Raw genomic sequence first — 24,498 nt, 5'->3', positions numbered from 1 at the left:
TGAGGATCTGTGACATCACGTCCAGACCATTAGAAAACTGTACAGAGGTCAGGAGGTGAGAGGTCAAACTACAGCCTTTGACCTCCATCCATATACATCATCAGTGGAGCGGCAGAGTTTAAGCCCCGCCTCTCAAATTTATTTAAAAAAAAAAAAAAAAAAAAGGAACGGTTTGAACAAGCACCGTAAATCTTCATCATCATCATCGTCATCATTAAACGCATGCATGTCTACTCTGATCAGAGAGAACTACAACTACGGGTCAAACACAGGCTCAAAAAGCACGCAAGGCAAAACACAGTTAAGAGATTAAACAGCAATGATCAGAAAAAGCAGAAGAAGAAGAAGAAGAAGAAGGAAAACGTAGAGAAGCTGCGATCAGTCAGAAAAGTTTCAAACTAAACATTCACAAACATGTCGTATAAAAAAAGAAGAGCTGCTTCACTTTGTGCTTCAGTCCAGGAAGTATCTGACAGATTAAACTACCAAGTCAATGTGTTGCCATGGAGACATAGGACCGTCTCCAGGGTCCGATCAGATTACAACAAACCCTCAGCTGATGATTTCATCTGTTTCACAAACACGGTGTGAATTCAGTCTGACAACAGTTAACAACAACAACAACATCACAAACCTGTCTGTATATGTGTGAAGTTAGTTGGTGTTTATTGCTAACAAAGTCAAACAGCTAAGTTTTAAACAGCTGCTTGTCTATGGAAGCCCGTTTATGTCATACTTATGAGACGCTAAGTCACAATTTCAAAATAGAATCTCATCATTATGACGGCATTTCATAATTGTGGGATATTAGCTTAAAATTTTGAGTTAGTATCTCACAATTATGACTGACGCTTCAGAAGAGCTAATTTAAAGTGTTAGCTTCAGAACGGCTACTTTTAAATAAAAGTAGCATATGTGATATAATGTAGCTGTACAGGTGTTTACACAGTCGTAGATGATAAAAGATATTAGCTTCTATTTTTCTCTGGATTTGACAGGTCGTTGTTGACGTCACAAACACGAAAACTGTCAGTTAATACCACGGTTGTGTCTCACTCACTGTTATAAAGTGGAACGTTGTTATGCTAATGCTAGCTGGTAGTTCTCTCATATAGTGTAGTGTTAAGCTAGCTAGTTGTGTAATGAAATGTAGGGTTATGGTAGTTGTTTGTTGTGCAGTGTTATGCTAGCTGGTTGTTGTGTAGTGTTATGCTAGCTGGTGTGTAATGTGCTATAATTTATTTTAGCTGCCTGTCTGTAAAAAGGGTGTATGCTACGCTAGCTTTTTGCTAGCACACACCTGCTGTTAGACTGGGGTTTGTGGGGCATTTGTACATGAACATTGTGAGTTGGTTAGTTTCCTTCCCTGATCCAATAAAAGTTAAACATTGCAATTAATTTCTTCCCACAATGCACCAGGACACATGATTTAAAAAAAAAAAAAAGAAAAAAAAAAAAGGATGCTGTCAGAACAGACAGACAGTGCCACCTAGCTGCGAGAGTGAAGGCACAGCCGGGATAAATAGGTATAAATAGGACTTGTGGTATGTACATACAATAAGTTAGTGTCACACGCGCACACACTCACACTCACACACACACACACACACACACACACACACAGTATAAATCCCAGAATTCGGATTGTTTGGATTGTTTTTTATCGTTTCAGCAGGTTTGACTTTAACGTTTAACTTTCAGTCTGATTCTAGTTTCTGCTCGACTTTCTGTTCTTCACCTTTAATATGAGTGGTTTATTTATTTGATTATTGATCAGGTCGATCGCCTCGATCATTCAGGCTCAATTTAAACCACAACAATTAAAAAAAAAAAAAAATCAGGTTTACGTGATCTAAACCTGAGAACCATGTGAAATCAATCTAGACTCGACATGGACGTGAGGAAGACTGGGATCCGGAGTGGGCGGTGTCCTGAGGTCAGAGGTCACGACCAGAAAGTGGAGTCAGACTGAGGGTCAAATTTACAAAAACTCCCTGATTCAGTGAACGCCCCACAGAGGTCAAAGGTCAGCGGGAGGTCTCATTATTACTATTATTATTATTATTATTAGTCATCACTTCATCCTTACATGTTGTGATGATGCTGGTTTCAGTAGAAAAGGCAAAATTATAATAGTCAGTTACAAAAAAAAAAAAAAACCTCCAGCAGATCAATAATCAATCAATACACATGATAAGTAAAAACTCTCAACATTGTGCTTGGTGACTGTGTACAGACACAGCAGGGAACTCTGGGAAATGTAGTGCAAAGGCAGCAGAAGACGATGTTCCCTGATCTGATTGGTTAGATTGTCGCTTACATCACAGACTGGACATGTTCAGGTTTGGTTTAGTTCAGGTTAACTAAAGTTTAGGTTTGGGTTAACTAAGTTATTCAGTCAGAGACTGTTTGGCTGCTGTATAACACACACACACAAACACACGCACACACACACAGGAAGACAACACAAAGTTAAAAAGAGTCCAGTGATTTCCCACTTCAGTGTCAAAGGTCATCAGAGGCCAAAGGTCATCAGAGGTCAGTGACCTTGTTCTCCACCAGAGCAGCAACCTGCTGCAGCCGATAGGCCAACTGCATCTTCTGTCCTGAGCTGTCCTCGTCCAGAGACATGATGATCTGAGAGACAGAGAGACAACACTGAGCCAAAAGACTACGATGTCTTTAAGAACACGTTCACGTCTTTATCTCACTTAGACAGACTTTAACAACAGGAAACTGAAGTTTATAAACCACACCTCCTGTGTGCTATGATGTTAAAGGTGCATTATGTAATAAATCTAAATCAACTGGCCATAAAATCCTCCTAATATGTCACAGAGACTCAGGAATAATGTTTTTATAACAAACTGAACTCACCAACAACAACAGTACAGACAACATATTGTTATTTTTATTGTTATATTATATATTAAAAAACAATATTTTGCAGACCGCAAATCACATTTATGTTTTTAAATCATGTTTTGGCATGTGGCGCCACCTACCGCCGTCTACCAATCATTGCAGTCAGTAGAGTCTCAGCAGCCGAGCAACCACGGGTTGCCAGTTACGTCAGAAAACGAAACCTTAAAGACCTCGGTGTTTTGAATTTGAACGTAGTAACTGTTTTTGGCCACATTCTTACATATGGCACCTTTAAAATCACTGATTTTCTCTATGGACTTTGGTGTGGGAGAGTGAGTGGTTTACACATTTCAAACGTAGATTTTCTGTGTATGTGTGTGTGTGTGTGTGTGTGTTACCTGGTCGTAGTACTTGTTGATGTACTTGTACAGCTCATGTAGAGCAACAAAGTTGTTCATCTCTGATGCAAAACTCTGAAACACAAACACACAAAAGAACTTCCTGTTTATGTTGTTGCTGTGTGTGTGTGTGTGTGTGTGTGTGTGTGTGTGTGTGTTCTTATACTTGTGGCCTACTGAGGACCAGTGAGGGGTTTTTAACCAACAAAGTGAGGTCATTTTTACGAAGTGAGGACATTTTGGCCGGTCCTCACTTTGTTTTCATTGAAATCACTTCCTTAGGTTGTGAATATGCTATACTCTGTTTTTAAAAGAGCTCCCCAATTTGGTACAAAAGCCCGTTTTCCAGCCCTTTTTGGTCTAAGGCTCCACCTGCAGACATTTTGTGATACTGCACCCAGTAGTTCTTTATAGATGTCATTCATGATGTAGATATTTGTAATTGTGTTGATTTCGAAAGTGGAAATGCTGGTCCTCACTATGTCAGCTCTTTTACCCGGTCCTGTGTGTGTGTGTGTGTGTGTGTGTGTGTGTGTGTTCACTGACCCCGGACAGCTCAGTCAGAGTAGAATTCATCTCCTGGTAACATCCAGACGCAGCACTGTGGATGTCGCTGTAATACCTGCACACACACACATACACATACAGGGTTTCTATGGTAACTGCACAACAGAGAGCATCGTGTTTCCATGGTAACCAGGTGTGAGTCTCACCTCTCCACCATCTGCTTGTATCGGGGGATCTCTCGGGCGTACAGCAGTTTGTTGACTGGAGAGTCCTGATTGGTCAGAAGGATAGAGTGAGGTCACATGTGAGGACAGACAGAGAGACAGACACACAGACAGACACACAGACAGTCAGACAGACAGACAGACAGACAGGTCATACCCGTCCCACTTTGTGCTCAGACGTGGTGCAGGAGTCGATGAAGGTCTGAGCGATGACGGACAGGACGGCGTCGATGCTGTCCGTCACCTGAACGTCCAGAACAAACTGAGGGTTCTTCAGGATGTTGACCCAGAACCTGAGAGGGAGACTGGAGACGCACACACACACACACACACAGACAGGCAGACAGACAGGTCAGAGAGAGACAGACGGACAGACAGGTGAGACGGTGACAGACTCACAGTCAGACTGTGTCTCACCTGTTGGTCTTCCAGATGTGGACGGTCTCTGGGTCGTCGATGCCGTGTTTCTCCGCCATGTCGTCCAGGAAGTCAAAGAAGAACCTGACGGCGATCGGAGGAGAACGCTTCGTACTGAGGATCGCCACGAAGACGTCGTCCACGAACTTCTGCAGTGTCCCCTGAACATAGACACAGAGAGAGACAGGTCCTACTTTGGTATACTGTACATGGACAGCAGTCTGCTCAGGTGTGTGTGTGTGTGTGTGTGTGTGTCTTACCTTCATGGACAGCAGTCTGGTCAGGTAAATCTCAGGTATGGCCTTGGCTCTCTCTCTCTCCCTCATGCTGCTCTTGCGATGTTTTGGTATCTCTGGATCTTCACTGCTCTTCACCAGGTGCCACAGACGCAGACCCTCGTCCTCCTCACCCTCTAACATCGGTGTTTCTATGGCAACCACACACGCACACACACACACACATTCCAGTCCATCAATCATACAGACTGTCAAAATGTACTGTTTTATTGGTCTCTAAGTATGCTGGTACTGTCTCAGTGTGTTCTGGTTCCGTCTCAGTGTGTTCTTGTTGTGTCTCAGTGTGTTCTGGTTCTGTCTCAGTGTGTTCAGGGGCCTCATTTATAAAACTGTGCGTAGGACCGACGTCAAAATTGGCGTACGCACGAAGCACAGAAAGTGCTTACGCACAAAAATATCCTGATTTATAAAACAGTGCGCACGCACGTCCTACGCCGATTTCCCTTTATAAATCACAATCCACTCTAAATGTGGCGCACCTGTTTGCGGGTCATACCACGCCCATATTTGCCGATAAATATTCAGAGAAACGCCCCTCATAAATATTGATTCATGACTGAAATCATGCAGAAATCGGAGAGAAAGGCCAAATAACGTAATTTCACGAGGTGGAAGTACTTGTCGGGGAGGTGGAGAAGAGGAAGGCTTTATTGTTTGGTGTTCTAGAGTACAGCATGTGGCGGATTATGTCAATGCTGTTTCCTCAGAAGGTCGGAGAGTGGCCGAGGTGAAAAAAAAGTGATCAGACATTAAAGTAGACGCAAAAAAGCGCCTGGAGTCACACAGGCAGAGCGTCTGTGCCACGGGCGAGGAACAGGCCAACCGGAGCTCACCCCGCTGGATGAAACACTGGCGGGGATCATCGGGGAATCCCTCCTGAGTGGAGAGGTGACGGAGGTTTAGGGGGACACCCATGCAGGTGTCGCGCCAATGTAGGTATCCCCGACAGAAAGTGTTGCCGCGGAGGCGGAGAAACAGTGGTGCGCTTGCTTTCACCCAAGTAAATTAAAACAATTGCATTGTTTAATGATTTATTTTATGTATACTTCACATACTACTCTATAACGTCTGGCAAAGATATGGGGGAAACACATTATTTCAGACTGTTTAGCTGTCCCCATATTTTCGGCTAGAATAGAAGAAAGCTGTTCATAATACCAGAGGTTATAGACTAGTATGTGAAGTATACATAAAATAAATCATTAAACAATGCGATTTTTAGTTTTAATTTACTTTGGTGAAAGCAAGCGCACCACTGTTTCTCCGCCTCCGTGGCCAGGGTAAACACTTTCTGTCGGGGATACCTACATTGGCACAACACCTGCCGCCAGAAACCCGAGTGTTGTGAGCACTTAGAGCGGGACTGGCACAGCGTGGTTTCTGCGGGTGCTCCTCTCTAAGGATGGGCCCAATGCCGCACACAGATCCAAGAGGAAGCTCGTGGGAGTCGGAAACGGCTCATCAGCCACTCATCACTGTTGGCCAGTGGATCTAGCTCGTCTCGGAAGTTCCGCTCCCTCCGTATCCTTCCGTTTGCCACATCCTCCAACAGTGCCAAAGCATTGTGCGCCATGACGCATTGTGAGTACCTGCCTTTATATGCCCATCGATTAGGTATCTGCTACACGTGTTAGAATTACCCTGATATCAGTGAATACATAATTTGCCCTACTGTTGTCTTACTATTGTCCTAAATCATAGGTTTCCCGTGTGCACTCCAGGGAGTTTGTTTGTTTGTTCATTGTAGAAATGTAATTGTTTTTATCCATTTCTTGCAAATAAACTGTTCATATATGAGAGGTAATATAACTTATAATTTATTTTACACGATCAGTTTCACACATTTCTCCCGTTTCTTTCTTCTGCCATCAGTGGCGCAGTTTCGCTTTACCCCAGGTATGTGCGTACGCATGGGTCAGAGTTGGCGTGGAGGACCGCACATTTTCCCGTCAAGTTCTCTTTTTATAAATCCCATGGTTTGCGTAGAGAGTGGCGTACGCCTTCTTTTGTGCATACGCAACGTTTATAAATGAGGCCCCTGGTTCCGTCTCAGTGTGTTCTTGTTGTGTCTCAATGTGCTTTGGTTCTGTCTCAGTGTGTTCTGATTCTTGCTCAGTTTTCAGGTTGTGTCTCAGTGTGTTCTGGTTCCGTCTCAGTGTGTTCTGGTTCCGTCTCAGTGTGTTCTGGTTCCGTCTAAGTGTGTTCTGGTTCCGTCTAAGTGTGTTCTGGTTCTGTCTCAGTGTTCTGGTTCCGACTCAGTGTGTTCTGGTTCCGTCTCAGTGTGTTCTGGTTCCGTCTCAGTGTGTTCTGGTTCCGTCTAAGTGTGTTCTGGTTCCGACTCAGTGTGTTCTGGTTCTGTCTCAGTGTGTTCTGGTTCTTGCTCAGTGTGTTCTGGTTCTGTCTCAGTGTGTTCTGGTTCCGTCTAAGTGTGTTCTGGTTCCGTCTCAGTGTGTTCTGGTTCTGTCTCAGTGTGTTCTGGTTCTGTCTCAGTGTGTTCTGGTTCTTGCTCAGTGTGTTCTGGTTCTGTCTGTGTTCTGGTTCTGTCTCAGTGTGTTCTGGTTCTGTCTGTGTTCTGGTTCTGTCTGTGTTCTGGTTGTGTCTCAGTGTGTTCTGGTTCTGGTTCTTACTCTCTCCGGTCTGGAACACCTGGTTGATTCCTCCTGAACTCTGGGAGCGAGGGATCAGAGCGACTGTTGCTCCGTCCGGAACCTGATGAACACAGAGGAGAGGAGGAAACAGGAAGAAAGGGGGCGGGGCAAACGCATATGTCACTTGAGGGGTTGATGGTGGGCGGAGCTGAGGCTGTGGGAGGAGCTTGTGGTTACCTTGTAGTGCTGCAGCGTGTTGATTCGTTTCCAGCGACCCTGAACCACCGCTGTGACATCATCGTCTGACAGGGTCAGGTGACCCGCCTGACCTGAACGCCACTCTGTCAATCACACACACACACACACACACAGGTGAGACAGAGTGAGACACAGAGAGAGTGAGACAGGTGAGACAGAAAGACAGGGGAACGTACCCAGGTCCAGACTGTCGGCTGCTGGTCTCTGAGAGAAGGGGGCGCCTCTGTAGACCTGGTCCAGGATCTTATCTTTAACCTGCAGACAGACAGGCAGATGAGAGGGAGACAGGGGACAGGTGGACAGACAGATACCTGTCTCTCTCTCTGTGTCCTCACCTGTGTGATGGTGTCGATGTCCAGGACTTTGACGGGACAAGGCTGGACCTCAACGCCGTTCTTCACCAGGACTGTCAGCGTCTGTGAGAGAGAGACAGGTACACAGAGAGAGAGACAGGTTCAGGTCTACCGCTTCCGTCTCTGTCTTAGTCCCAGTGTGTTGCCGTGGTTACCATGGCGCTGTAGTCCAGGTCGTCTCGCAGCAGGTGACTGTCGTTCAGCGTCCGTTTGGCTTTTCCTGTGATGGCGTCCACTGGACCTTTGTCCACCTGATACTTTATAGCTCTGTAGAGGACGAAGAGAGGCTCACCCGCCACCTCCTGAGAGACAGACAGGTCAGTGAGACAGGACAGGTCAGAGAGACAGACAGGTCAGTGAGACAGGTGAGAGAGACAGGACAGGTCAGAGAGACAGAGACAGGCGAGAGACAAAGACAGGTCAGAGAGAGACAGGTGAGAGAGAGAGGACAGGTCAGAAAGAGAGAGACAGGACAGGTCAGAGAGAGAGACAGGTGAGTGAGAGAGACAGGACAGGTCAGAGAGACAGAGACAGGCGAGAGACAAAGACAGGTCAGAGAGACAGGTGAGAGAGAGGACAGGTCAGAGAGAGAGAGACAGGACAGGTCAGAGAGTGAGACAGGTGAGTGAGACAGGTCAGAGAGAGAGACAGGTCAGAGAGACAGGACAGGTCAGAGAGAGAGAGACAGGTCAGAGAGAGAGAGACAGGTGAGAGAGAGAGAGACAGGTCAGAGAGACAGGACAGGTCAGAGAGAGAGAGACAGGTGAGAGAGAGAGAGACAGGTCAGAGAGACAGGACAGGTCAGAGAGAGAGAGACAGGTGTTTACCTTGAGGAAGGAGTAAAGGCAGATGGACATCCAGTTGGTCAACATCTTCTCTACGACTGTCTCTGTCCTGAAAGACAGACAGGAGGACAGAGAGACAGACAGGTTAGGACACAGAGTTAAACCTGAACGACCTGTGGTTACCATGGAGACATGTCCTACAGGAGGACCTGTGGTTACCATTGGAGACATGTCCTACAGGAGGACCTGTGGTTACCATGGAGACATGTCCTACAGGAGGACCTGTGGTTACCATGGAGACATGTCCTACAGGAGGACATGTGGTTACCATGGAGACATGTCCTACAGGAGGACATGTGGTTACTATGGAGACTACACACCTGCGCAGCATGAGTTTGGGGTTCTTGACGACGTACTGCTGGACCAGGTCCTGGAGCAGATTCTTCATGACCTCAGTGAAGTACTCTAGTTTGTCGTGGAGAGCCAAGGTCAGAAGACTGGCCACGTAACCACGATCCCTCTGAGAGAAACCCTGCTGAGCCTCCAGGGTGTGGATGAACTGAGACACACAACCAGAGACCAGGTCAGACCACAGACCAGGTCCACACACACACACCAGAGACCAGGTTCCAGGTCCTGAGACCTACTCACGCGGGTCAGGAAGAGTCTGTTGTTGAGCAGGTTGTTGAGCTGCTGCAGACCCTGCTCCACAGTCGACCTCCTGGACTCTGGCAGGTCCAGCTGTCGACTCAACATCGCCATCTGCTGCCCGGGGAAGAAGACTCTCTCTGCATATGTCCTGTAGTCCAGCAGGGGGAGCCCTGGTCCTCCTACATCACTGCTCAGGTCCATCATCTCTGTCATCAGGTCTGAAGAAGAAGAAGAAGATACAGCTGTGTGTGTTTGTGTTTATGTCAGTGTGTGTGTGTTTGTGTTTATGTCAGAGTGTGTGTGTGTCAGTGTGTGTGTGTTTGTGTTTATGTCAGAGTGTGTGTGTGTCAGTGTGTGTGTGTTTGTGTTTATGTCAGAGTGTGTTTGTGTGTTTAAGTCAGTGTGTGTGTGTGTTTATGTCAGTGTGTGTGTGTGTGTGTTTAAGTCGGTGTGTGTGTGTGCTTAAGTCAGTGTGTGTGTGTGTTTATGTCAGTGTGTTTAAGTCAGAGTGTCTGTTTGTATCTGAGTGTGTGTTTGTCAGTGTGTGTGTGTGTGTGTGTGTGTGTGTGTGTTTAAGTCGGTGTGTGTGTGTGTTTAAGTCAGTGTGTGTGTCTGTGTTTGTTAGTGTGTGTGTGTGTGTGTGTGTACCTGTGAATTCTTTGCGACACTGATCTCCCACGTTGATTTCCAAAGTTTCCAACTGGAGCAAAACCTTCTTATAATCTCTGAGAGCCTGTTTACTCTTCCTCCTACACACACACACAGACACACACACACACAGGTTTGTTTATCTCATCTGTTAGCTTATCTGTTAGCTTAGCCGTTAGCAGTGACAGGCACAGACAGGTACAGACCTGTACATAAGGATGACGACCAGCACTGACAGGATGATCACCGCTGCTCCCGCCCCCAAACTGATCTGAGCAGCCAATGGGACGGGAGACAGAAGAGAGTCACTGTCGTACTGAACCAGACCCAGGTCCACCTGCAGGTTCCCCAGGAACACCTGACACACACACACACACACACACACAGATATAACATGAACCTGATTCAGCGCTGAACCACAGCACACCCCTGTGGTGAACAGGTGAACTGCAGCATTACCTTGAGGCTGGGCAGCTCGCTGCTGTCGTCCACACTCTGAGGTTGTCTCTCTGGAGGTTCACAGTACAGATGGGTGTTGTCCAGCGTCTTCACGTCACACGCCTGGTCTCCGAGGCGAGCCGTCACTTCCTGTCTGGACATGGCCCTGGTCAGGTCCTGTCCCTGAGACACAGACACACAGAGGACAGACGTCAGTGGACTCCAGGACTGACACAATCCAATCAAAACCTTTACGGCTGAACCATGGAGGGCTTTAATTTGAAAGGGCAAAAAACACAGACTGTGCAATGAGCGACGACACTGGTCGATCGCGGGAAACAACGTTTTTCGTTGTTGTTTTTTGAGTTGCGTTTCCGTTTTTTGACATGCATTTCTGTTGTGTTGTCTGCTTTTTTGTTTATGTTTTATGATTTGCGTTTCCGTTGTGAGATAATGTTGTGTTAAATGCTTTTGTGTTAGTGTTTTCTGCTTGGGGCGGGATTCAAACTGGGGCTATCTGTAGTGTGCACTTCTACATGGAACGGCAGCTCTACCAAGTGAGCTAAAGTGAGTTAATGTCTTTGTGTTTTCTGCTTTTGTGTTTGCGTTGTGTGATTTGTATTTGCGTTGTGAGTTAATGTTTTTGTGTTTTCTGCTTTTGTGTTTGCATTGTGTGATTTGTGTTTGCGTTGTGAGTTAATGTTTTTGTGTTTTCTGCTTTTGTGTTTGCGTTGTGTGATTTGTGTTTGTGTTGTGAGTTAATGTTTTTGTGTTTTCTGCTTTTGTGTTTGTGTTTTGAGTTAATGTTTTTGTTTTCTGCTTTTGTGTTTGCATTGTGTGATTTGTGTTTGCGTTGTGAGTTAATGTTTTTGTGTTTTCTGCATTTGTGTTTGCGTTGTGTGATTTGTGTTTGTGTTGTGAGTTAATGTTTTTGTGTTTTCTGCTTTTGTGTTTGTGTTTCGAGTTAATGTTTTTGTGTTTTCTGCTTTTATGTTTGCGTTGTGAGTTAATATTTTCGTGTTTTCTGCTTTTGCGTTGTGTGATTTGTGTTTCCGTTTTGAGTTAATGTTTTTGTGTTTTTGATTTGCGCTGGTGTTTTTTGATTTGCGTTTGTGTTTTGCACCTCAGGGCCACCGTACAGATGTTTGTATTTGAATATTTTAAATATTCATTCATTCATTCACCTCCACAGCAATGACTCCTCCTGGTTTGAAACGATACGGAGAATCTGGAGCGTCTCGATTCAGAGAGAAGAACTCTGGGTTCTGATAGTAGGAGAAGCTTTTCCCCTGAGAGAGAGACAGGTGGACGGAGAGGGTTAATCTTACTGTAATCCACTTCCTGTTTCCAGTTCTGACATCAGAGATCACTTCCTGATGATGTCACAGCGTCATGTGACGGACGGGTTACCTTGATGGACTCAAAGTGGACTCTGACGTTGTCCAACTGAAACCAGACGTCCTTCACTCTGAGCTGAGACGTCACGGCGGGGGTGAGACAGGTCATCTGAGAGGACGACAGGACAGAGCAGCGCTCCGACACCTGAGAGACAGACAGACAGACAGGTTGAGTAAGTGCTATTCAAACCCTGTGTTCCTGGTCTCTGATTGGACGGTGCGTCTCACCGTGGTCATGGAGCTGTTAAACACCAGCTGTTGTCTGGCCGACAGCAGAGCCAATCGTCTTCTCCGTCTCACCCTCTGCACGTCCAGAGGCTCCACCCACACCGCTATGATCGGCTGCTGCACGACGTCCAGGTTCCTGCCCGTCACGGTGATGACACGCCCCCCTCTGAAAACAGGAAGTGAGCACCTCGTTAGGGGCGTCGGCCTCACACACACACACACACACACAGACAGGACGATGATCACCGATTGGTTCTTACGCGTAGAAACTCTCGGCCGGTTTGGCGTCGGTGACGACGGGGTCGTCAAGGTAACGGAAGCTAACGTTAGGAATGCTACGCTCCGCCTTCCCAAACAAAACCCGAACTGAGACTCCACCGACCCGAGGACTGGAGCCAGTCCGACACACCAGCTGAGAGTCACTCACTTCCTCCACACTGAGGAAGAAGGAGACAAGGAGACAAGGAAACAAGGAGACAAGGAGACAAGGAGACAAGGAGACAGAGAGGATTTACTGAAATACTGTAGTACATATACTTACTACTATGTAGTAATAGTATGAGAAGTATTAACAGTACTGTAAGGCTAGTACTATTTGCAGTACTAACATGTAACATGGCTGTAGTAGACTTAGCAGTTGTAGTAGTATTTGCAGTACTAACATGTAACATGGCTGTAGTAGACTTAGCAGTAGTAGTAGTATTTGCAGTACTAACATGTAACATGGCTGTAGTAGACTAAGCAGTAGTAGAAGTAGTAGTATTTGCAGTACTTACATGTAACATGGCTGAAGTAGACTTAGCAGTAGTAGTAGTAGTAGTAGTATTTGTAGTACTAACATGTAACATGACTATAGTAGACTTAGCAGTAGCAGTAGTAGTAGAAATATTTGCAGTACTAACATGTAACATGGCTGTAGTAGACTTAGCAGTAGCAGTAGTAGGAGTATTTGTAGTACAAACAATTAACATGGCTGTAGTAGACTTAGCAGTAGTAGTAGTACTATTTGCAGTACTAACGTAACATGGCTGTAGAAGACTTAGCAGTAGCAGTAGTAGTAGTATTTGCAGTATTAACATGTAACATGGCTGTAGTAGACTTAGCAGTAGTAGTAGTATAATTTGCAGTACTAACATGTAACATGGCTGTAGCAGACTTAGCAGTATCAGTAGTAGTAGTAGTAGTAGTATTTGCAGTACTAACATGTAACATGGCTGAAGTAGACTTAGCAGTAGTAGTAGTAGTAGTAGTAGTATTTGCAGTACTAACATGTAACATGGCTGAAGTAGACTTAGCAGTAGTAGTAGTAGTAGTATTTGCAGTACTAACATGTAACATGGCTGTAGTAGACTTAGCAGCAGTAGTAGTAGTAGTAGTATTTGCAGTACTTACATGTAACATGGCTGCGTCCCCAGAAAAGCCTGCAGGTCACTGGTCTGTCCTGTCAGCAGGTGGCGCCCTCTGATGGTCAGTCTGGTTCCTCCTGAGACTGGACCTTTGTCAGGAACCAGAGCCACGAGCTGAGGGTCCTGATGATAACAAACAAACAAACAAACAAACAACAGATCACATGACTGACACAAACACACACACAAACACACAGAGGTCACGTGACCTTCATCTCTCTCACCTGATAGGTGAAGATCTGTGTCGATCTTCCAGATGAACCTGTTCCCACGGCAACAAGGACACTCCCCTTCCTCTGTTTTCCACTGGGCTGCAGCTCACACACAACCCTGTTACACACACACACACACACACACACACACACACACACACACACACACACACACACACACACACAGACACACAGGCACACGCGCACACACACACACACACACAGAGAAAGAGTTATAGTTGAATAGTTAGTGTATAGTTTGTGTGTGAGAGAGTTTGTTTGCATGTGTGTGAGTTTGCTTGTGTGAATGTGTGTGAGTGCATGTGTGGGTGCGTGCATGAGAGTTTGTTTGCGTGTGTGTGTGCATGCGTGTGTGTGAGTGTGTGTATGCGAGTGTGTGTGTGTGTGTGTGAGTGTGCATGCGAGTGTGTGTGTGTGTGTGCATGTATGTGTGAGAGCATGTGTGTGTGAGTGTGTGTATGTGTGTATGTGAGTGTGTGTGTGTGTGCATGTGTGTGTGAGAGCATGTGTGTGTGTGTGCATGTGAGTGTGTTTGCATGTGGGTGTGAGTGTGTCTATGTGTACATGTGTGAGTGTGTGTATGTGAGTGTGTGTGCATGTGTCTGTGAGTGTGTGTGTGAGCACGTGTGAGTGCGTGTGAGCATGTCTGTGTGTGTGTGTGTGTGTGTGTGTGTGTGTGTGTGTGTGTGTGTGTGTGTGTGTGTGTGTGCGTGTCACCTGGTAGAGATCTGGTAACCTTCAGGCAGCGGTGGACAGTGAACGCCTGCCACTGTGACTCCGCCCACCACATCCTGGTACTTCATCCCCAGATTTGAACCTGAGATGGTCACCAAGACTCCGCCCTCCAGAGGACCAGAGACAGGAAGTACCTGCAGAAGGAGCGACAGTTCGATAAACGTTTCCATGGCAACGGGTTCCACCATCATCATCATCATCATCACCATCATCATCATGAGTGTGAGTGACGATCAGACTCACCTGACTGATGTACGGGGGCGGGCACGTGTCCGCAGGTACGCTGCTACACGATTGGTTGTAAACACAACTGGGGGCGGAGCTTCCTGGACACCACACACAGCCGTACTCTTCAGGCACCGCCCTGCACTGGGAGCAATCTGATTGGCCGGCAGAGCAGTCGTACAGCTGGACTGAAGACACACACACAGACACACAAATATTAGTGTCACACACACACACACACACAGACACACACACACACACACAGAGAGAGTCTTACGGTGGAGACCAGGTGACGTGTCGATGCGTCGTTCTCCTCGTCTCAGATAAACAGGAGCTGAATACTGAAGCTGACTGAGGGTCGACTGAAACTACACACACACACACAGGTGAGGCTGTTGTCTGGGTGTGTGTATTCGTATGTGTGTATTCGTATGTGTGTGTGTGCGCGTGTGGGTGTTACCTTGTGTGAGTTGCAGGTAAACGTGTGTGTGTTGTCATGTTTTCTTTCTTCAGCTTTCAGGTGAAACTTGTCTCCTTTTATTTCCACGACACAAACGTACTGAGCTTCATCCTGTAGACACACACACACACACACACACTGATAAAAATCACTGATTTTCTCTATGGACTTTGGTGTGGCAGAGTGAGTGGTTTACAAACTTCAGTTTCCTGTTGGAAAAGTCTGTCTAACAGTGAGATAAAGACGTGAACGTGGGACATAGATATCGTAGACTATCGTGGTCTTTAGTTTTTCATTGAATGTGGACAGAGACTCAAAGACTCAGAGATTCTAAGACTCAAATACTCAGAGACTCAAATACTCAGAGAGTCAGAGAATCAGTCAGAGACTCTAAAGCCCAATTTATACTTCTGCGTAAAGTGCTCTGCGTAGGTTACGCAGAGACTCTGCATCGACGTAGAGCCTGTCGAAGAGCCTCTGCGTCGTCTCCGACTGCACGAAATATTTTTTAAGTGTCCGTCACTCCGTCAAGGGACAACGGAGACGGCAAGAGCTGCGATTGGTCCTCAGGACAGGCTGAGCGAAGCTGCTCTGTGCCGGCTCACAGTGAGCACCCGACCGTCCACAGAGGCGGAGCTCCTCCCCGCCTATAATGCGCTGCCGAACTATAAATACGTCATATCTTAACACACACAGCACATGTTTAGACTCCAAATGGCCAGTTTCTCGCCTCAAATGATCTTAAAACTGCGTTCCGTCACACAGAAAAGTGAGAAACGGCTACTGTTTCAACAACAACAGTCTTTCTCTCTCTCTCTCGACGCCATTGCTCACTGTAGCCAGAAGCACAACAACCTTGCGCAGCGACCCCTACTGATCGGGCGGGAAATTGCAGCGCGTGTCCGTCACCACGACGCAGAAGTATAAAGGCTCGAGGCGTCTCCGTCATAACGCATACGCAGTCGGAGAAGTATAATGTGGCCTTTAGCCTCAAAGACTCATAGACTCAAAGAATCAGAGATTCAAATAGAGACTCTAAGACTCAAACACTCAGACTCAGAGACTCAAATACTCAAATACTCAAATACTCAAATACTCAAATACTCAAATACTCAAATACTCAAAGACTCAGAGACTCTAAGACTCACCGTGAACACGTCCAGGTTTCGTCCCTGCAGCACCACACTGCTGCTCAGGCTCATCGGCACTAAAGCAGAACTTAGCAGCGAGAAGACGAGGGGACACGAGGACGGACCCGGAGAGTCCTGCAGAAAAGACAGGAGACATGGTGAGACAGACAGACGCAGACAGACAGACAGACGCAGACAGACAGACGCAGACAGACAGACAGACAGACAGACACAGACACAGACACAGACACAGACAGACATAGACACAGACAGACATAGACAGACAGACAGACAGAGACAGACAGACACAGACAGACAGACAGACAGACAGACAGACAGACAGACAGACAGACAGACAGAGACAGTGTCTCACTCTCTGGTTGAGGATGATGTGTTGGTGAGGACAGCTGTGGTTGTGAGTGCAGAGCTGATCCAATGGACACCAGTGACATGTCCACACACTGAGGACACAGGAGAGACACCTGGAAGACACCATCAATATCATCACTATATACGACTGCTATCATCATCATCATCATCATCATCTTCATCGTGGTCTTCGTTTCTTACTGGGCGCTCTGGTTGAGTCGACTCACGGCTCCACAGTCGTAGAAGGTCATGTTTCCCGTGGCGATGGTCACGTGACCAAAGGTCAGCGACACGGGCAGGATCATGTGATCTGGAAGCAGAGAGAAACAGGAAGTGATGAATCCTGAAAAACAAGCGTGACGCATCGCCCTCTGGTGGTGAACAGAGGAAATGAGAGGATACATGTCCGACAATGAACACATGACTAAACTAACCAACCAATGAACACATGACTAAACTAACTAACCAATCAACACATGACTAAACTAACTAACCAATGACTAAAAAACTAAACCCTTAACAAATGAAACTAAAAACTACAGCCATCTAAACTCATGTGAGTTGAACTCACCACTTCCTGAAGGCATAGGTGGGAGGAGCTCTGGTGCAGGTGATTGACAGGTGATGCTGGTTCCTGTGACAATCGCGGGCTGAGGTGGGAGGAGTCCAAAGACACAGGACAGAGGCTCCGCCTCAGTGAGGGAGGGAAGCTGGACGACTGACAGCGTAACCTTGGAGACGGACACAGTGACATCACAGGTCTGTGAACAGCTGGTCACATGTGAGCTGACTTTCTTCTCAAAAACAAAAAGTATCTCAGAATGACTTGAAATTTACCATCATAATAGTCGGCATGGCTCTGAACAAGGATCTGTGTAAAATATTTGCAAACCTCTTCAAGAATAATTTTAATTAATTTTTGAAATTCAGGAAATGATCCATTTGCCCTCATGAACTTTTACAAAGAGCTGACTTTAGTCTCAAAAACAAAAAGTATCTCGGAATGACTTGAAATTCACCATCATAATAGTCGGCATCGCCCTGAACAAGGATCTGGTGAAAATATTTGAAAATCTCTTAAGAAATAATTGTAATGAATTTTTGAAATTCAGGAAACGATCCATTTCCTGAATTTCAGGAAGTCTGTACCTGTGTCTGCTCGTCTGCGCTCTGATTGGCCGGCTGCACACTTTGTACCGTCACACACTGATTGGTGGGCTCAAAGCTCCAGAGCCAGTGGTTGGACTGTAGGTGGCGCTGACACTGATGTTTACGACAACACCTGCACCAAGAGGGACACAGAGACGCTGTCAGAGGCAGATAGAGGACAGACAGACAGGACAGACAGACAGAGGACAGACAGACAGACAGACAGAGGACAGACAGAGGACAGAGTCTCACCTTCCCTCCAGGACACACCAGCCACAGTGTGGGTCTCTGACAGTGAGACAGGACTGACAGTCTTTCTGTGTCTCACATGAAGACACAGGAACTTTGGACAACTGAGGGACAGACAGGAAAACAACACGTCAGTGACTGACCTTCATCACCATCATCATCATCATCATCAGTGTCTCACCCTGCTGCTAGTCAGGACATAAACGTGCTCCTGGTCTTTGTCCAGCAGGAGGTCAGCGCTGACAGGACTGCCGCTGTCCACGGTCACGCTGCCGTACAGGTCACCTGACCAATCAGAGCGCACCAACACCTGCACCACAGGAGGAGGAGGACAAGTTAAAGAGAGGTGGACACATGTCCTCAGTGTCCTCTTCTGTGCGTCTCCTGCAGACGGTCAGTGAGTCACAGTCGTGAATTTCAGTTGTTTTGGTGATGTCCTGCCAGCAGGTGGAGCTGTGTTGACATACACCACACAACAGTCAGCTGTGCGCGCCCCCTGCTGCTGAGAACCAGCAGAAGACAGGAACGTCCATCAGTTTTAAGTCTACGATATCTATGTCACACGTTCACGTCTTTATCTTCTCTGTTAGACGGACTTTTCCAACAGGAAACTAAAGTTTGTAAACCACTCACTCTCCCACACCAAAGTCCATTGAGAAATTCAGTGATTTATTTTTGAGTGATTTACTGCTGCCTTCATCATCGAGTTCAAATCTCTTATTTTGTCACTTTGAAATTACAAAAAGTGGCCACACGCAGCTGTGTCCCCGCGAGCTAAAATCACAGATTTTCTCTATGGACTTTAGTGTGGGAGAGTGTGTGGTTTATAAAAAAAAAACTAGTGCTGGGCACTTAGCTTCTGAACTATCCCTTTAACACATATCTATCTTGTTCACCTTGTGTAATTGTCCGTTTCTATCTCCCAAGAAGCTGATGGTGTGTCCAGCCTCTGTTGCCGTGGTGACAGCTGTCAGCAGGGTGGTGGAGGTGAAGGTGGGCGTGGCCGGGAGGGGCACAGTGCTGGCAATGGGGCTGGGGGTGTGTTCTCCCCCACAGGGATACTCCAGCAGAGAGACCTTATAGATGAATGGAGAGAGCAAGACCAGTCAGTGTGTGTGTGTGTGTGTGTGTGTGCGTGTGTGTCATATGTGGGTCACTTCAGCTATGTGATGATAAATCCAGTTGAAAATCCCAGTTTTAATCCACACACACAAACACACACTATTAGGGTCAGCAGCATCTTTCCATACCAGCTGCTAATCTGTGATGTCATCAGAAAACAAATAAACAAACTCATGCTCAGTAAATATCAGGATATAGTAAGTCAGACTTTAAAAACATCTGAACTATCCCTTTAAATCAGTGGAAACGCCCTAACGTTCTTCGTAATTCTCCCTCCGACCAGCAGGTGTCCTCAGCAGTCACGCTGCCCCTGAACAGGAAACAGGAAGTGAACCTGTGTGCGTTTACCTTTGGTAACTTGAGACACTTTGATGACACGGCGTATTCGATGTAGGCCTCTTCCTGTCCGCTGTGGCCCCGCCCTCCCTCCGTGTAACACACTTCCTGTGCTTGCCGCAGCATGGCGTCCAGCCGCGCCATCCCGTACACGCACAGCGCCGACCGACCTGTCGCCACGGGAGTGGACGCCTGTCCCGCCGCCATGACCACAAACAGCGCCGGTTCGCCGGCGTGGTGTCCGAGCCACGCCCCCTGAGCCAGGTTGTAGCCGCCGCGGCACAGCAGCGGCACCTCCACGTACGAGTAGAAGCTGCGGTCCGAGGTGCAGAGCCGCGACGCGTACGTCCGGTACTCTTTCTTGTGCCACACGTCGCGTCTGGAGAACAGGAAGTAGGCGTGGTCGCCGTGGAGGAAGGCCTTGACAAAGTGGTTGTTGTACTCGGAGTAACTTCCTACGACCAGTTTCCCTAACTCCTCCTCCTGAGAGAACGCCCGGCGAGGCGGCGCCACCGGGAACAGACGCCGCGTGGTGATTGGCGGGATGTCGCCGGGACCTTTGCTGGTGTAACCTCGACCGACCAGCATCAGACGCAGCACGCCGTTCACTTCCTGTCTGTTGTCGACGGTGATGACCACCGCGACGGTGGAGATGCGCGGGTCGTTGGCGGCGACGTACTGAGTGTCCACGGGGTTTGACGTCTGATAGACGAACTGAGAGATGTTGGACAGACTCCTGAGGACAACGAGGACGGAAGACCAGAGTTAGCTTCCCAGCATGCACTGGGCCAGATTCTAAAAAAAAACTGAACTATCCCTTTAAACAACAGAATGACGTGGTGAAGTTACCTTTTATCACAGATTCCCTGATACAGTGAACCACAGACGATCAGACTCCCTGGCTCCGCCCCCTGGCCGGGCTCCATCAGTAGCAGCTTGTTGTGGTTGTGAGTGGGCGTGGCTGAGGGGCAGTCCTTAGGGATGATTGGCGGCAGGCAGTCCGGCGAGTCCAGGTGAGGGCCGGTCCTGACGTGCGACATCATCTCCAGGTCCGGCGTCAACTGGTACAGGTGGTCGACTCCACCCACATACAGACGCCCCGCCTCCGAGTCGAGCAGCATGTGAGAGAGGGGCGAGCCGTCCAGCTTCACCGTTAGTATGGAGGGGTCAGAGGTCGCGGTGACATCAGCAGAGCAGGAGGAAGGGAGGAAGAGGAGGAAGAGGAGTGATGGAGGGATGGAGGAGGCCAACATGGCAGCTCCTCTTTACCTGTGACAGGAGAGAGAGAGAGAGAGAGACATTAAAGACCTGTGAGGTTCCTCAGGGAGCTGTCCATGGTCCTGCACCGTTTCATCTTCACATATGAGGGTTCATTCATATGCAGATGACACACAACTATGTTCTCTTTTAACCCAAAGTCCTGTCTAAACCAGCACTGTCTCTTTCTAGACCTAAAACCCTGGGTGATGGTCCATCTGCAGCTGAAGTCGTCCTCACTGGACCAGTGGACCTCCATCACACTCTGACAAACACTGAATTATTGTGTTTCAATATGCATTTGGTCGTGCTGGGCTAATGGTAGCTAGCATGGTGGAGCTGTGGTCAGACTTTTCACAACAGTCAGACTTTTCACAACATTTGGACTTTTCAGAAGTCAGACTTTTCACAACATTTGGACTTTTCAGAAGTCAGACTTTTCACAACAGTTTCCCAACAGTCTGACTTTTCACAACATTCAGACTTTTCACAACAGTTTCACAATAGTCAGACTTTTCACAACATTCAGACTTTTCACAACAATCAGACTTTTCACAACAGTCAGACTTTTCACAACAGTAAGACTTTTCACAACATTCAGACTTTTCACAACAGTCAGACTCTTCACAACATTTGGACTTTTCAGAAGTCAGACTTTTCCCAACAGTTTCAGAACAGTCTGAATTTTCACAACATTCAGACTTTTCACAACAGTTTCACAACAGTCAGACTTTTCACAACAGTTTCACAACAGTCAGACTCTTCACATTTGGACTTTTCACAACAGTCAGACTTCACAATGGTCAGACTTTTCATAACAGTGAGACTTTTCACAACAGTAAGACTTTTCACAACAGTCAGACTCTTCACAACATTTGGACTTTTCAGAGATCAGACTTCACAACAGTTTCAGAACAGTCTGACTTCACAACATTCAGACTTTTCACAACAGTTTCACAATATTCAGACTCTTCACAACATTTGGACTTTTCACAACAGTCAGACTTCACAATAGTCAGACTTTTCGCAACAGTTTCACAACAGTCAGACTTTTCGCAACAGTTTCACAACAGTAACACTCTTCACAACATTTGGACTTTTCAGAAGTCAGTTTCAGAACATTCAGACTTTTCATAACAGTTTCACAACAGTCAGACTTTGACTGACATCACTGATGAACTGCTGATCACATGTTTGATCCATAAAGATAATCTAATACTTTTCCAGCGGTGATCACATGAATTGATGAGTGAACGAGTGAAAACATGAAAACCTGATCCCTGCAGCTGCTTCAGCTTCTTCTCGCTGGTTATTAATAAAACATGATTCACACTTTTCATCTGACGGTCAAACTGTAGTTGCCTGTAGTAACGTCGCCATGGCAACACACCGTATCCACGGCAACACAGTGGAAGGACTCAAACCTCTAGTGGGTTGTTTAGTTTTTACTTCTTCTTTTTTTTTACAACAGAGTGAAGCATCTTCGTTCTGCTGCTTCATCACTTCCTGGTCCTCAGAGACTGAGGAGGAGGAGGAGGAGGACCTCAGGGTTCTGATCTGGACTCATCTCCAGACCAGGACCAGGAGAACTACTGACCAAAGTCATGAGCACTGTTCCTCAGTCATACAAATCAAACTTTATTGTTCCTCTGGCGCGTGTGCACATGGCTGCAGTGTGCACATCGGCCTGCAGGTGGAGCTCTAACCATCAGCCTCTACGAACAAAAGACTCACACTGATGTTTTTTTGTTACACTGATACAAAACACTATTCATCTCTCTCTCCTTCTCTCTCTGCTGTGTAAGTCAAGCTCGCTCGACCCTCCCTCCCTCCCTCCCGCTGTGTGTGTGTGTGTGAGTGAACGCTCGCTGTTTAACTTGCACCAGTGCATTCTGGGAAACAGCTAGAGAGGCCTCGAGACACACACACACACACACACCTCCATGGAAATACTGAACATCCTCAGTGTGTATGGTAATAACTTCCTGCGGGGGGGGGGGGGGGGCGAGAGAGGGGGCGAGAGAGGTTCATCTATTATTCATACAGCTGGAGAGAGAGAGAGAGAGAGAGAGTTGTCAGAAAGTAAAATGAGTTAAAGTTTGAAGAAAGAGAGAGAGGTTAGAGAGAGGACGAGCAAGAGAGAGAGCGACAGAGACATAGAGAGGGAGAGAGAGAGAGAGAGAGAGAGAGAGAGAGAGAGAGAGAGAGAGAGAGACAGCTGGAGGCGATGGAGCGTTAAAAACTCAGAGACGGAAAATGAGAAAATAAAATTCATGTTTGATCTTCACACCAGACCCCGCCCCCCTCCTCCACCTCCCCCCGCCCCCCCCCCTCGCTCTCTCTCCCCCCTCCTATCCCCCTCCTCTCTCGCCCTTCATGTACATGTACATGTACAGTAGTTTCTCCTTAAAACTGAACCACACCCACTCTGTGTGTGTGTGTGTGTGTGTGTGTGTGTGTGTGTGTGTGTGTGTGTGTGTGTGTGTGTGTGTGTGTGTGTGTGACGGACAGACGACCATGGACCCGTTTGACCCCGCCCCCTCCCACCAGGTCATCTCTCTGTAAGCACTGCTGTGATTGCCTGTCATGTGTGTGTGTGTGTGTGTGTGTGTGAACCTGCAGCAGGTAACCATGGTAACCAGGTGTCTGCAGTTTACTTTAGTAAACGCTGCAGTTTGTACTTCACCTCCTCTCTCTCTCTCTCTTTTTAATTTTCTCATTGGACCTCTCCTCGCTCGCCCCCCCCCCCCCCCCCCCCTCGTATGCAAATGAAGGACAGACTGCTTTCAACTCATGGAGGTGATGATTATAGGCTGTCTTACCTCAGGCTCACACACACATTATCTCTGTGGCTTGCTGCTGACTCTCTCACTCTGTCTTCAAAGAGACACACAAAACACACAAACACAACAGCTGTGTGTGTGTGTGTGTGTGTGTGTGTGTGTGTGTGTGTGTGTGCGCGCGCGTGTGTTTCCTCTCTTTGTTTCCTCTGTGTGTGTGTGTGTGTGTGTGTGTGTGTGTGTGTGTACTTTGCCCTACTTTCTCTGTGTTTTGAGGAATTTTAGATCCACAGAACAAAGACTGACCACAGGAATACTCAGTCAGGTATGGACCTGGACCTGGACCTGGACCTGGACCTGGACTCAGACCTGGACCTGGACTCAGGTATGGACCTGGATCTGGACTCAGACCTGGACCTGGAATCAGACCTGGACTTGGACTCGTGTCTGTACCTGGACCTGGACTCAGGTCGGGACTTGGACCTGGACTCAGACCTGGACTTGGACTCAGGTCTGGAACTGGACTCAGGTCTGGACCTGGACTCAAACCTGGACCTGGACTCAGACCTGGACCTGGACTCAGACCTGTACGTGGACTCAGGTCTGGACTTGGAATCAAGTCTGTACCTGGATCTGGACTCAGGTCTCGACCTGGACTCAAACCTGGATCTGGACTCAGACCTGGACCTGGAACTGGAATCGGCCCTAAATGTAAACATGTTGTTTGTCCTTTTCTAAGTGTTTCGAGTTTCCATGGCAACAACAACTGTGAAGAATTCTCTCATAGAAATGAATGTAGAGGGAAAATGATCCTAGTCTGGACTTTTGAAACCAGCTGGAGCAGGAATCTGGATTAAATGCTGATTTTAAAAAATCCACGACAATTTGCTGAGTCATGTGACCTGAGTCATGTGACCTGAGACTGAATGCTGATTGAACACATTCAAAACTGGTTTTGGACCCGTGTGAACTGACTCACTACTGTTGTTTCTCA

The 24,498-nt window shown here is 47.2% G+C and overlaps 1 protein-coding gene across 1 annotated transcript in view; it reads right to left on the bottom strand.

The window, feature by feature from the left end:
• Nucleotides 1-2,532: 2,532 nt before the first annotated feature.
• plxnb3 (plexin B3) overlaps nucleotides 2,533-24,498 on the bottom strand; it is a gene marked incomplete at its 3' end in the record, with an annotated part of 29,975 nt that continues 8,009 nt past the window's right edge. The window contains exons 2-39 of the mRNA XM_083895617.1: nucleotides 20,317-20,736; nucleotides 19,480-20,203; nucleotides 18,906-19,085; nucleotides 18,191-18,319; nucleotides 18,013-18,113; nucleotides 17,761-17,893; nucleotides 17,183-17,342; nucleotides 16,813-16,921; nucleotides 16,616-16,724; nucleotides 16,261-16,377; nucleotides 15,113-15,223; nucleotides 14,930-15,020; nucleotides 14,671-14,840; nucleotides 14,410-14,561; nucleotides 13,684-13,789; nucleotides 13,446-13,582; nucleotides 12,314-12,490; nucleotides 12,054-12,219; nucleotides 11,839-11,970; nucleotides 11,613-11,717; nucleotides 10,450-10,611; nucleotides 10,197-10,348; nucleotides 9,991-10,091; nucleotides 9,343-9,560; nucleotides 9,072-9,250; nucleotides 8,734-8,800; nucleotides 8,062-8,208; nucleotides 7,889-7,969; nucleotides 7,730-7,808; nucleotides 7,533-7,636; nucleotides 7,335-7,416; nucleotides 4,672-4,838; nucleotides 4,412-4,572; nucleotides 4,152-4,299; nucleotides 3,977-4,041; nucleotides 3,810-3,885; nucleotides 3,264-3,338; nucleotides 2,533-2,637 (exon numbers count right to left, since the gene is read on the bottom strand). Of these exons, the coding sequence (XP_083751743.1) occupies nucleotides 2,533-2,637; nucleotides 3,264-3,338; nucleotides 3,810-3,885; nucleotides 3,977-4,041; nucleotides 4,152-4,299; nucleotides 4,412-4,572; nucleotides 4,672-4,838; nucleotides 7,335-7,416; nucleotides 7,533-7,636; nucleotides 7,730-7,808; nucleotides 7,889-7,969; nucleotides 8,062-8,208; nucleotides 8,734-8,800; nucleotides 9,072-9,250; nucleotides 9,343-9,560; nucleotides 9,991-10,091; nucleotides 10,197-10,348; nucleotides 10,450-10,611; nucleotides 11,613-11,717; nucleotides 11,839-11,970; nucleotides 12,054-12,219; nucleotides 12,314-12,490; nucleotides 13,446-13,582; nucleotides 13,684-13,789; nucleotides 14,410-14,561; nucleotides 14,671-14,840; nucleotides 14,930-15,020; nucleotides 15,113-15,223; nucleotides 16,261-16,377; nucleotides 16,616-16,724; nucleotides 16,813-16,921; nucleotides 17,183-17,342; nucleotides 17,761-17,893; nucleotides 18,013-18,113; nucleotides 18,191-18,319; nucleotides 18,906-19,085; nucleotides 19,480-20,203; nucleotides 20,317-20,720 (5,682 nt within the window). The 5' untranslated portion in view covers nucleotides 20,721-20,736. The remainder of the gene's footprint in view (nucleotides 2,638-3,263; nucleotides 3,339-3,809; nucleotides 3,886-3,976; nucleotides 4,042-4,151; nucleotides 4,300-4,411; nucleotides 4,573-4,671; nucleotides 4,839-7,334; nucleotides 7,417-7,532; nucleotides 7,637-7,729; nucleotides 7,809-7,888; nucleotides 7,970-8,061; nucleotides 8,209-8,733; nucleotides 8,801-9,071; nucleotides 9,251-9,342; nucleotides 9,561-9,990; nucleotides 10,092-10,196; nucleotides 10,349-10,449; nucleotides 10,612-11,612; nucleotides 11,718-11,838; nucleotides 11,971-12,053; nucleotides 12,220-12,313; nucleotides 12,491-13,445; nucleotides 13,583-13,683; nucleotides 13,790-14,409; nucleotides 14,562-14,670; nucleotides 14,841-14,929; nucleotides 15,021-15,112; nucleotides 15,224-16,260; nucleotides 16,378-16,615; nucleotides 16,725-16,812; nucleotides 16,922-17,182; nucleotides 17,343-17,760; nucleotides 17,894-18,012; nucleotides 18,114-18,190; nucleotides 18,320-18,905; nucleotides 19,086-19,479; nucleotides 20,204-20,316; nucleotides 20,737-24,498) is intronic.

Source organism: Microchirus variegatus (assembly GCF_963457635.1).
Source record: "Microchirus variegatus genome assembly, chromosome: 9".
Taxonomy (NCBI): Eukaryota; Metazoa; Chordata; class Actinopteri; order Pleuronectiformes; family Soleidae; genus Microchirus; species Microchirus variegatus.
Note: the sequence above shows the minus strand (reverse complement) of the source record. Positions and strands in the feature narration are given on the sequence as shown.